The sequence below is a fragment of the Sus scrofa genome, chromosome 2, assembly GCF_054392235.1.
Source record: "Sus scrofa isolate SSC_HxYL_T2T_F1_AM1 chromosome 2, Sscrofa_HxYL_maternal_Yorkshire_Landrace_v2.0, whole genome shotgun sequence".
In the NCBI taxonomy this organism is placed as follows: domain Eukaryota; kingdom Metazoa; phylum Chordata; class Mammalia; order Artiodactyla; family Suidae; genus Sus; species Sus scrofa.
The window spans coordinates 85,806,478-85,819,161 of NC_139384.1; the positions used below are offsets into that span (position 1 = coordinate 85,806,478).

Consider the following 12,684-nt stretch of genomic DNA (forward strand, 5'->3'; position numbering starts at 1 on the left):
CTGTTCATCCTACAAAGCCCCAGTTCTAATGCCCCTCCTCCATGCAGCCAGATTTCCCAGGCAAAGCCTTCAAGTTCCTATCCAGTTCCCTCAACTCTGCACCCCTTCCCTTTGATACAACCCTGACCATTACAGTTGGAGGGGCCAATGTCTAGTTCTGTCTCTCCATCAGAAGGATCTCAGATTTCTCTTGCTTAGTACAAGGCAAGGCCCCAAAAGGCTTTCAGGAAGTGTTGGCTAAATGAGTGAATATGGTCCTACTGAGTGCTCCTAATGGCCAGGGTCTCATCTGCCAGTATCAGGGGTGAAGAGCCAGAAGACTACTTCAGCGATAGCTCATGGGTCCACCCCCCAACCCATGCCAGAAGCTCTCAGAGGAGCCCTGCCAGATATTCACCCCCATCAGAAGGGGACCCTGGGGCTCCCAAACCCTTTGCTGTTTTCCCACCAGGGCAAAAGCTCCGCCCCACCCCCCACCCCCTGCCTGAACTTTCCCTGAGTCAGCGTTGCTCTGGGCCTTTGCACGTGCTCTGCCAGCAACACCTTACCCCAGCAGCAGATCTTCTCACCCTTCAGGTCTCAGCTTAGTCATATAGTAAGCACGGACTCTGTGCCCAGTCCTGTGTCAAGAGCGCCCCGCTGGTCTCCCAATTTTTTTTTTTTTTTTTTTGGTCTTTTTAAGGCTGTACCTTGGCATATGGAAGTTCCCAGGCTAGGGGTTGAACAGGAGCTTCAACTGCCAGCCTACACCACAAGCCACCGCAATGCCAGATTAGAGCCTCATCTAAGACCTACACTGCAGCTTGCAGCAATGCCAGATCCTTAACCCACTGAACGAAGCCAGGGACTGAACCCACAACCTCATGGATACCAGTTGCATTCTTAACCTGCCGAGCCACAACAGGAACTACTGGTCTCCCAAGTCTACAGATGACAAGGCTGAGCCTTGAAGAGTTAAAGACAGCTGCCCAAGTTTCCATAGCCAGCAAGATGCAGTGAATCCATACTCATCTTAATTGCTCTCCCAAACTGACTGCTTTCTCCAGGGAGCGCCCCCTGGTCTCTGTACCTGCAGGGGCTGGGACCTCCTCTTATGTATCCCTGATGATATGTTTCTACCATCACAGCCCTGACATCAGCACCCTGTATCCTCCGCCTTCCTCACTGTGTCCCTCACCATATGGGATCTGGGGGTGGGAGAGGTCTGGGAGAGGATTTTTATCTGTTTTGCCCAAGATTGTATCCAGGGTCTAGAACAGAGCCTGGGACACAGCAGGCTCTCAATAAATGTTGGTTATATGGGTAGATGGATTCATGGCTTGTTGACTCCATCATGCCCACAGGGATTCAATTCGCAAAGAATCTAAGCCCTGCAAAAACGCCAGCACACAGTAAGCGCTCCATTCATGCTCTGCCTGAAGGAAGCCAGAAACGATGTCACAGTCACCCGGAAGGCTCCGGGGGCCTCATAAAGGCCTCTTAAACCAATGACTGGTTGGGTGGATGGGGAAACTGAGGCACTGGGTTGGGGGTGCCTGGCCTGAAACCACACAGCCAGCCCTGGTGGCTCGCCCCAGCTCCCTGCCGCTGTCCCTTCCCTCGGTTCCCCCCCTCCCCCGCCAGGCAGCGCCTGCCGGCCGCCCATCCCGCCGTCTCCCTGGGGCTGGCACGTCACACTCGGAATCTCACGCCTCAGAGCTCGGCGTGCTCCAGCCTCCCCCCTGCCGCCAGTCGAGCAGCTGGCGCTCCCATGGAAACCGCAGGCCCCCACCCAGCCCTCCCCACCTGCACTGGCCCCCCTCACAACCTCCGCTTTAAGACAAATATTGTCATTAACATGCAAATGCATATGTGATTACCATAAATGGGGGCTGAGCGGCAGCGGACGAGTCCTATCTCGGGCGCCTGCCCCGGGCAGGATGGGCATTAATATTCAGCCTGATCGGGTGAGGGACAGCCCAAGCCACACCAGGCACCGTGTGTGTGTGTGTGTGTGTGTGTGGGTGTGTGTGTGTGTGTGTGTGTGTGTGTGTGTGTGTCGGGGCGGGGGGGGCGGGGAGTGCTCACGTGCACTCAGGCCCCTTGGAGGGAGGGTCCCAGAGGGGGCTTGTCCCCCAGCAGAAGACTGGAGGGGGTGATGACTGCTCACTGGCCAGCCGGAGCCCCCCAGTTCCTGGCCTGAGCTCTCGGCTGCACTGGGGGCACCCAGGGAGGCCTCTTTCTCTGGGTGAGGCATAGATCCGGACAGGGAAACGGTCTTGCAGCCTCCCTGCTCCCCCTTCTCCATCTCTCTCCCCGACCCCGCCCTCTCTCTGCCTCTCCCAGTGCGTGGGGGTTGGGGGCGGCCCCTCTCTCTCCCCCTCCCTCTGTATCTCTCTCCTTCTCTGCTCTAGCTGTGTCTTTCCATCTCTCTCTGTCTTCATCTCTCGCTCTTAAAAACAAAAAAGCCAGCGCCCAAGGCCTGCCCACCCTTTCAGAGGAAGCTTCACTTCCTACCCTACCCTCTCCCCCAACCCCTGCCCTATCCCCAGAGCCCCGGGAACCCCTGCCTTTCTCTGCGCCCTAGCAAGGCCCCACTGCACAGGCCCTTAGGAACTGCAGTGCCCCTGCCCTTGACCATGTCAGATGTCACAGCCCCCCGCCCCCCCGCCCCCGGCTCCCAACACCACCGCTTGGGGTCCTCCCCCTTGGCTTGGGGGAAACTGTCATCCCCCCACCTTTCACCACACAGATATACTTCTGCTTCTGGCCTCAGAAGAGGTGGACAGGTGTGTGACAGTTGTGGGATCCAGTATTTGCCCTCCCAGCCTCAGTTTCCCTTCTCTATGAAATGCATGGATGCTCGCAAGCCCACCACAGTGGGGATCAAACAGTCCCCAAATGTGAAAATTTAGGGTGAGATGGTGATCATGAGAATAATGCGACACTAGATGGCCCTTCTCCCACTAGGTGCCAGGGGCTGGGGTCAGGGGGACCACAATGGAGGTTTTCATTTTACCTCACTTCGGCCCTTTCGGCTCCCCAATGCCCAGCCTCCAGGGGCCCAGAAGGCTCTCAGGGTATTTCTCTTCACAACCTGGCATGTGCACTCCCATCCCACTGATCCCAGCCAGGACCCCCAGTAGGCCCCCTGCACCCTGTAGGCTCTCCAGAAACTAAACCAGATAAGTGTCTGTGGGAGGTGCCTGGATCTTCTCCCCACAACATAACTTTTCATTCGTCACTTCACTTCTCTTTGGCTGAGGTCCAGAGAGCGGCAGCCACTGATCAGAGGTCACACAGTTAAGCTCCATACACAGGTCTCAATCCTGGCTCCTGGGAGACGCTCCCCACCTCTAGCTCCACCCAGCTCCCTCCTACAGATAAGGCCCTGCCAGGTCCAGCACAGGTGGGGTCAGTAGGGGGACCCATCTGTGTCCTGAGATATTGGAGGTGGTTCTAAGCAGAAGGCCCTCCACCTCCGTTACCCCCAAACCTCCATTTCCGTCAGGACTTGTGAAAAGCGGAGGGTGAAGGCGGGGTGTCGTAGACACCCAGCTTCCTAATTTTCATTCTCCAAGGAAAGATCACAAATGGGAAACACCCTGAGGCACCCCCAATTCCAATATTCTCCAGAAAAAAGTAACCTTACATTCCTGAGACCTTGCTCTGTTAACAGCAGGTAAACTGAGGCTCTTATCCAGGTGAAAACTCAGCCAGTCCCTCCTTCACCTCTCCGTGTTGTGGGGGTGGGGTGGTCCCCAGGGGGATTTTAAAATGAGAAAGGCGGGGAGGACCACAAGCATCTCCATCTCCCTGCACCCCATCTGTCTCCCTGACACAGAGCTCATCAACAGCCTTTTAAATCAACATTTGGGGGGGCCACGTGGACATCCCCCATCATCAGAATCCTTCTAGAAATGGGTCCTTCAGACACACAGGGGGTGGGGGCGGGGGAAGGAACACTCTATACAGCCATGGACACTTAGTGTGTCTCCTGGGTGTGAGCACTCTGCCCTCCCAGGCCACAGGGAGGAGTTAGATTTTCCAGGCCCTTTTTTTCCTTTTTTTTTTTTTTTTTTTTGGTGATGGTAGGATTTGAAAAGAGGTGGGGGATGGGAGGGGTCGCTTTCCTCCCCCAGGGTACCAGCTGGAGGGTCTAGCTGAAGTGACAGGCCTAGGCTCCAAACCACCAAACCCTTGCTATGGTTTGTCTCGACTCGTCATTCATTCATTCATTCATCCACTCATTCATTCATTCATCCAACACACATGCATTCATGCTTACCATGCCTGCCACACTGAGGGAGGGGACAAATGGGGTGTGAAATAGGTCATGGTCCCTGATCCACCCCCAAGTCCCTCCAGAGTCTTGCCAGGGGTGTCAGCACAAAGCCTTCACTGTTCCCACCCCTAGTCCCTACCCTGCCAGGAGAACTGTCTGGGCCACCCCAATTCAGATACTGGGCCGTGATCAAAGCCCAGGGCTGGGGCCACAGCCCCTGGCACCCCCTCCGAGCATGCCATCAGAGAATCAGGTGGCAGGGAGGCAGGCAGGCCTCCCCACCCCACCTGCCTCCCCCGCTGGGCTCACAAGTCACCCACACCTCCCTGTCCACCCCAGGATCTGGGCTCTGCCAGATGGACGGTCCATGCTCGTCGTCTCTGGCCTCAGCCCTCAACACACTGCTAACAGGCTTGGCTAGTTTTAACTTGAGCCAAAGGTGGAGGCGGTGATGGTGGGGGAAGCATAGAGAAATGGAGGGGGGAATGCTGATCCAAACAGAGAGGGTGGGCAGAGGAGGAGGGCGAACGGTAGCCTTTTAACCACCGGAGGCTGGTGCTCCCCCCAGACTGGCTTAGCTCCATGCACCCCCACACCCCCACCCCGATTTCTTTGTAGTTACCGATTAGCCCGGGATCCTGGGCATCCGTGTCCCCCGCGGCCGGCTGGACCTGCCCCGCCGGCCTGGCTTTGTGAAAATGACCAAAGCAATGGAGTCCAGAGGTGCAAACTTCCCCGACGGGGCCTGGAGAGGCCAAATGAATCGGGGGGCAAGGAGGGGTGGCAGTGTTCAGGCAGCTCCCCCAGCAAAGGGGCAGGAAAGAGTGGGTGAGGGAGGGAGGAAGGGGTGGGGGTGTAGAGGGAATGGGAGGGAGAGGGAGAGAGAGAGAAGGATGCTGGAGGGGGGAGGATGGGAGGTAGAGAGAGATGAGAGAGGAGAGAAAAGGAAAGAGAGAGGGAGAGAGAGAGAGGGAGAGGAAGAGAGAGAGAGAATGCCGGAAGGTGGGGAGGGAGGGAGAGGGGGCGGAGGAGGGGAGGGGGCCAGCTCGGATCTGTCAGCTGCACCCCCAGAGGGGGGGAGGAGGGGGTGGGAGGAACGGGGTAGGGGGGGAAGAAATGATGCCGAGGCAGAGGCAAGCAGAGGGAGGAGGTGAGGAGAGGAGGGTTGGAGGGAAGAAGATGCCGGAAGGTGGGGTGGGGAGGCCGAGGGAGGAGAGCGGAGGGGAGGGAGGGGGCCGGGTGCCCACCTTTGTGCATGCCCGTGTAGGGGTCTTTGAGCACCGTGAGCTCATAGATGCGGCCGAACTGCTCGAAAAGCGGCTTGAGGTCCTTCTCGTCCAGGTTGCGCGGGATCTGGCCCACGAAGAGCTTGATGGCGTCCAGGTCCTTCATGCCGTCGGGCTGCCCCCCGGGGGGCTCGGGCCCGCTGCTGCCCACCGGCGAGGGCCGCGGTTGCAGGAGCTGCTGCTGCTGCCGGCGCGCCTCGCTCTCTGTCAGGCGGGCCATGGCGGGTGAAGGCAGGCAGCGGGCGCGGGACCGAGCCGGCGGCGGCGGCGGCGGCGGCGGGCGGCGGGCGGACTCGCAGCTGGAGCGACGGACGCCGCCTCCCGCCTCCCTCCCGCCCGGTCCCCGCGCCCTCCTCCCTCCTCCGCGCGCCCGCTCGCTCCAGCATCAGGACCACAAAAGGGCGGCTCCGCAGCGGCCCCTGGCGGCCAGAGCGCGCCTCGCGGCGGCGGCGCCCCCCGGCTCGCATCGCCCATCTCCCATCCCGCCTCCGCGCTCATCGCGCATCCCGCATCGCACCCGGAACATCCTGAATCCCACATCCGGCATCCTGGCGCCCAGTCCGATCCAGTAAACTGAGGCCAGCCGGTCCGTAGCCGCTGTTTTCTGGGTGGGTGACGGCAAAGCAGGACAGACCAGGCTTCCAGGTGGCACAGGCTCCTCCCACTAATAACAACAGTAAAAACTAAAAGTAGCGCACAGTTCTACAGGGTGCTTACTTGGCATTTACAGGGCTGTCCCTGGCATGTTTGTTACAACTCATGAATAATAATAATAGTAATAATAGCAACAAGAAAGAACACTTTGATAATACTATGTACTAGGCACTGCCATCAGCACTTTTAAGTTTGTAATTTATTAAAACAGAAATAGCAATCTTGTTATGTCAACAGCATCCAGAAGTGACACTTTTTGCCACACTTGCCATGTGCACATACTGTTCAAAATATTTTCAAGGATATGGGCACATTTGGGCCAAGTGCTCTGTGGGTGTCATGTCACCCTTGCTAAAAACTCTTCATCAAAACCACAACGAGGTATCACCTCAAACCAGTCAGAATGGCCATGGTCAAAAAGTCTACAAGTAATAAATGCTGAAGAGGGCGTGGAGAAAAGGGAACCCTCATGCATTGTTGGTGGGAATGCAAATTGGTGCAGCCACTATGCAGAACAGTGTGGAGTTTCCTCAAAACACTCAATATAGGAGTTCCCGTCGTGGAGCAGGGGTTAACGAATCCAACAAGGAACCATGAGGTTGTGGGTTCGATCCGTGGCCTTGCTCAGTGGGTTAATGATCCGGCGTTGCTGTGAGCTGTGGTGTAGGTCGCAGACGCGGCTTGGATCTTGCATTGCTGTGGCTCTGGCGTAGGCTGGCAGCTACAGCTCCGATTAGACCCCTAGCCTGGGAACCTCCATATGCCACAGGATCTGCCCAAGAAATGGCAAAAAGACAAAAAACAAAAACAAAAACACTCAATATAGAACTACTATATGATCCGCAATTCCACTCCTGGGCATATATCTGGAAAAGAAGAAAACTCTAATCCAAAAAGACACATGCACCCCAATGTTCATAGCAGCACTATTTACAACAGCCAAGGCACGGAAACAACCTAACGTCCATTGACAGATGAATGGATAAAGATATGGTGTGTGTGTATACATATATATATAATGGAATACTACTCAGCCATAAAAAGAATGAAATAATACCATTTGCAGCAACATGGATGGACCTAGAAATTATCACATGAAGTGGAATAAGCCATACATAGAAAATAAATATCATATGATATCACTTACATGTAGAATCTAAAAAAGTGATAAAATGATGAGAGTTCCTGTCGTGGCACAGTGGTTAACGAATCCGACTAGGAACCATGAGGTTGCCGGTTCCATCCGTGGCCTTGCTCAGTGGGTTAAGAATCCGGCGTTGCCATGAGCTGTGGTATAGGTTGCAGATGAGGCTCGGATCCCGCGTTGCTGTGGCTGTGGCGTTAGGCCGGCACCTACAGCTCCGATTAGACTCCTGGCCTGGGAACCTCCATATGCTGCGGGTGCGGCCCTAGAAAAGGCAAAAAAAAAAAAAAAGATAAAAAATAAAAAAAGAGTTCCCGTTGTGGCGCAGTGGTTAACGAATCCGGCTAGGAACCATGAGGTTGCGGGTTGCCCTTGCTCAGTGGGTTAAGGATCCGGCGTTGCCGTGAGCTGTGGTGTAGGTCGCAGACGTGGCACGGATCCCGCGTTGCTGTGACTCTGGAGTAGGCCGGTGGCTACAGCTCCGATTCGACCCCTAGCCTGGGAATCTCCATATGCCATGGGAGTGGCCCAAGAAATGGCAAAAGACAAAATAATAATAATAATAATAATAATAATAATAATAATAATATTCTGAAAAAAGATATATCAAGTTATTTTCCATTGAAGGATATATGTATATCCTTCATGAAAATGAGGCGGTTGAGTGCAAAGGCCCTGAGGCAGGAAGCTGTTGGACAGGCTGCAGAAACAGGGAGGTCAGTAGCTGCAGCAGGAAGAGCACCACACTGAGGGCTACTGGGGCCTCTACTCACCCTGACTTTGGTTCCAATTCATTTATTTTTTGTGTTTTTATTTTAAAACAAAAACAGGATCAGTAACAGTGTCACACTGAGCCAAAAGAAAACTCAATAATTCTGATTCTATTTAAAATGTTGACATTTTGTTCACTGTGGACCTTCTTCAGCATTATTTTTAGCTTTCTGAAAATTATCCCATTAAAATACTCTTTATCTTGATGCTGGAGTTTGGGGCGTCCTCTTAGACTTTGCTCCCCAGGTGAGCTCAACCTCAGAGCAAGTGTTAAGAGGTAAATACTGTTTATTTCTTTCTCCTTTCTTTTTCGTCTTTTTGTCTTTTTCGGGCTGCACCAGCGGCACATGAAGGTTCCCAGGCTAGGGGTCGAATCAGAGCTGTAGCCGCCGGCCTACACCACAGCCACAGCAACGCAAGATCTGAGCTGTGTCTGCGACCTACACCACAGCTCACGGCAATGCCAGATCCTTAACCCACTGAGCGAGGCCAGGGATCGAACCCACATCCTCATGGATGCTAGTCGGGTTCGCCAACCACTAAGCCATGACTGGAACTCCAGAGGTAAGTACTATTTCTATACCTACTTTACAGAGGGGGAAACTGAGGTTCAGAGAGATCACGTCACTTGGGCAAGGTCACAGAGTGAAAGTGCTGGGATTTGACCCCAGGCAGCTGGACTCCAGAGCCTACATGCATCCTGTGATTCTGCACCACCTTCCCCATGCTTTAGATAGGCAAGCCTTGGTCTCATTTGCTATGTGAGACTGAAGAGGGTGAAACTCCTGGCCTGGGTTCAGTGAGCTAATAGGTGAGGCTCAGCATAGGAGCCCAGAACATCTTTAGCGCTCAGTAAATGGCTACTATCATGGCTTTTACAGGCAGGCACCCGCCCACCCCCAGACAGGAGCAGAATGCCAGGACTGGGTGGGGAGCAGAGCCTGGGTGAGGGTCCAGGGTCCTCTTAAAACATTCCACCTCTTGGCTCTGCCCAGCCCCTGGTTCTGGGCTCAGCCTCTGGCTGGGCTGGGAGAGCAGGGTGGGAGACAGGCTCTGTCTCCATGGAGACCCAAGCCCTGTGGTCCTCTGATGTGCTGAGAGAGTAATTTAAAAGAATAAAAATAAAACTCCGCCCGTTCTTCTGTGAGTCAAAGAGGCATTTTTCTCAGACTCTTTACACTGGAGTGTGGGGAAAAGCCCAGTCTAGCTTGAGTCTGACCCCTGGGAGCTTAAAGTCAGCATGCTGCCTCCTGAACAACACACATCCTTAGAGTTTATTCTATTCCCTGACACACCTCAGCCATATCAGAGGCAGAGAAAACTGGGGCTGTGCACCCGAAAGCATTTGGAGCCCTTGAGGCTGAATCTAAATGATCATTATAGCCAGAGGAAATCTGGTCACGTCAGCATTATGGCAGGAGGCCCACGGTTTGGGCTGTTACTTAAAAAAGGCAGTGAGGGTGGGAACAGAGCCTGTTGAGGGCCCTGGGGCTGGGAAGCCTCCGGCAAGGTGTCTGGCTCTCTGGATCTGTCATCAAAAACCTGTCTCAGGACCTTTGCCCTTGCTCTGTGTTTATCTCCTAGAATAGGGTTTCTCAAAATAATTACACAAACTTAAAATAAATTCATCTTAAGGGAAAACTGTCTACACTGCGGGCTGGGTCATTCCCTGTGGGGGATGGAGCAGTACCAATGGCTCTACCCACTCAGTGGAGCCCCACCCCCCCGCCAAGTTGTGACCACACAGATGTTCCCAGACATGGTCCAGAGTCCCCTGGGGGCAGAATGGCCCAAGGTGAGAACTGCTGACGTGGACAGGTAGGGAACTTCCCTGGGCAGAGGGGCTGTGTTGGGGTTAGAGGGCAAAGTCCACGCTGGCACCTCTCAGGTGTAGGCAAGACCACCTGGGCTTGTTAAAAACGCAGATCCTGATCCTGCAGGGCTGTGGTGGGGTCTGGGACTGCATTTCTAACAAGCCTCCAGGTGAGGGACAGCCATGGGGCAAGGAGACATACACCATGCTCCCGACCTGATGTGTGATGCCAAGACTCCTTTCATTGGCCATGGGTGCAAAAGGACTGAGTCCGTGAAGAGAAATGTCCTTTCTGGATCCCTGCCTTGCTTGTCTCTACTGAAGGGGAGGTGGATGGGGGGGGGGGGTCTTCTGGGAGCTATCTTGCGCCAGTAGCCTCTGCCATTTGGTGGTCTCCGCAGTTGGCCTGAATGTCTTCCTGGGTGATGGTCAGCTGTGACTGTCCCCTTGGACTCTGGTGGCCTTTGGACCTGTTCCCTCCATGCCTCCAAGAACCTCACTGCCCAGGCTATGTAAGTTGTTATTAGCACACTCCCAGGAGGTTGAAGCCCCCCCAACTCATGACGGCCTAGGGGCTCAGGATGCATCTCCCCAAAAACACTACACCACAGTCCCTACCCACCCTAGACACCTTCCACCTTCACACACCTAGGGACAGAAATCAGCCAGAGATCTCCAGTTCTCAACGCCCCCAGCCCCATTGCCTTCCCTCAACTAGGAAGGACCTGACCGTCCACCTTTCTGCAGGGACCCCAATTCTCCCTGGTCTCCAGGGATGGGAAAGGACTTCTCATTGGGCCAACCCCTCACTCTTCCCTCTCTCAACAAACTCCACCTTCTAGATGGGGCGGGGGAAGGGGCGTCTGAAGAACACCTTGGCCCCCTCTGAGCAAGCCTGGGTGGGGGGAGGAAGGAAGAAGGGGATGGAAATAGGAATGGGGGTCCAGCATGCCACCCAGTGGGTGGTGGTCCCTTACCCCCCCACCCCAAACATACTGTGGCTTCACCCCTCTGGCCACAGGAGTGGACACCTGCCCCCACAGAGCCAGTGAGTTCTTTCCCTGGGAATTTGAGCTTGGGAACAAGAGGGTGTGGGCATGTGCCATGCTGAACTCAGGAGTTGTCAGGTTCCCCCCTTCAAGTGAGAATGAGAAAGAGATTAATATATTTTTTCTTTTCTTTTTTTTTTTTTAAGGGCCACACTCGCAACATACGGAGGTTCCCAGGCTAGGGGTTGAATCAGAGCTGCAGCTGCCGGCCTACACCACAGCCACAGTAACACCAGATCCTTAACAAACTGAGCAAGGCCAGGGATACTAGTCAGTATCCTCAAGGATACTAGTCAGATTTGTTTCCACCAAGCTATGACAGGAACTCCAAATTCTCTTTTCTTAATGAGCCAGCCTCAGTGTGTTCTGGCAAGTTGCAATCAAATCTGCGTAGGTTTAGACATTGTAGGATTCCGTTTCTGTGAAATGTCCAGAACAGGCACATCCACAGAGACAGAGAGTGGGTTCCTGGTTGTCAGGGGGTGTGGAGGGGATGGAGGTGACTGTTCATGGGGACAGAGTTTCTTTTGGGGGTGATGGAATGTCTTGGGAATTAGAGGTGATGGTCGCACAACACTGTGAATGTACTAAAACCCACTGAACTATATACACTTTTAAAGGGTAAATTTTAAGGTATGTGACTATATCTCAATGAGGCTTTTTTTTTTTTTTTTAATACAGAAAACTGAAAGCCAACTGTGCCCTTCTGCCACAAGACCCCAAGGCAAGACACTTCATTTGCCTGGATTTCCCTCTCGTCCTCTGTAAATTGGAGATTAATGCAGGTATGTGATGCTTTCGACGAGGACCTTTGGGAGGAGGGATGGAAGGAAAGTCCGTTTGGCATTTCGGGCAGGAATGGTCAATGGGCGCTGCCAATAGAGGAGGAGGAGGGTTTGCAGAGACTAAAGGATCACCTGCAACTTGCTTATGAATCACAAGGGGGGAAACAGCGACTCTCCCATGAGATGTCCGAGAGAAACGACATCACCCCGAGGTCAGGAGCGATGCCCTCTCTTCACTCCATGACGGCTACTCCCACCCCAACGCACAAGCCCAACCCAGGCCCGTGAAAGGCCCCGAGAGCCCGGAGAGGGGCTGTCCACAGAAACCTGGCCAGGATGCATCCAAAATGTCAAGGGCGTGGCATTCCAGGGTAAAGGTGGCTAGACAGGAACCAGGATGCAGTGCCTGATCTGGAATATTCTTCACTGCTGGGTACAATGGCCAACATCTAGGTAAAGTCTGTAACTCTTTAACAGTATCCTATCGGTGCCCATGCCCTGACTGTCCGGTGAGGAGGGAGAATGCCCTGGGTTTAAGGAAAGACACTTTGATGGATTTAGGAGTGAAGGGGTGGAGAGACAGGGAGAGACAGATACACAGGGAGAGAGAGAGACATGGAGAACGCCAGTGTGGTAACACACACAAAATAGATGAAGGGGTTGGAGGCTCTTTGTATTATTCCTAGGGCTTTTCTGGAAATCTGAAATTATGTCAGAATAAAAACTCAGAAAACAGAAAGAAAGAAAGAAAAAAAAAAAAAAAAACAAGCAAACAAGGAGAAAGCAAAAGCACTGGGCAACGAGCTGGATCTCCCCCTTCAGAACCACACATGTGGGCTGGCCCCAGGCCCGGCTAAGACCATCTGCCTGGCCCTGGCTGTGAGCACCTCTCCTCTCTTCCCTCGGCCTCGGTCCTAC

At 54.0% G+C, this 12,684-nt stretch overlaps 1 protein-coding gene across 18 annotated transcripts in view; it reads right to left on the bottom strand.

Moving 5' to 3' along the window:
* CELF5 (CUGBP Elav-like family member 5) overlaps positions 1-5,839 on the bottom strand; it is a 50,045-nt gene extending 44,206 nt beyond the window's left edge. For 17 of the 18 annotated variants that reach the window (XR_014837803.1, XR_014837801.1, XR_002341694.2 and 14 more), the window contains exon 1: positions 5,512-5,839. Coding sequence is in view for 11 of the 18 variants with exons in the window: in XM_021084138.2 (XP_020939797.1) it covers positions 5,512-5,770 (259 nt within the window). In the remaining 7 variants the exon portion in view is untranslated. Of the gene's footprint in view, positions 1-4,886; positions 5,091-5,511 lie in introns of those variants that run through there. The other variant, XM_085013305.1, reaches the window with a different exon arrangement.
* Between the last annotated feature and the right edge of the window lie 6,845 nt (positions 5,840-12,684).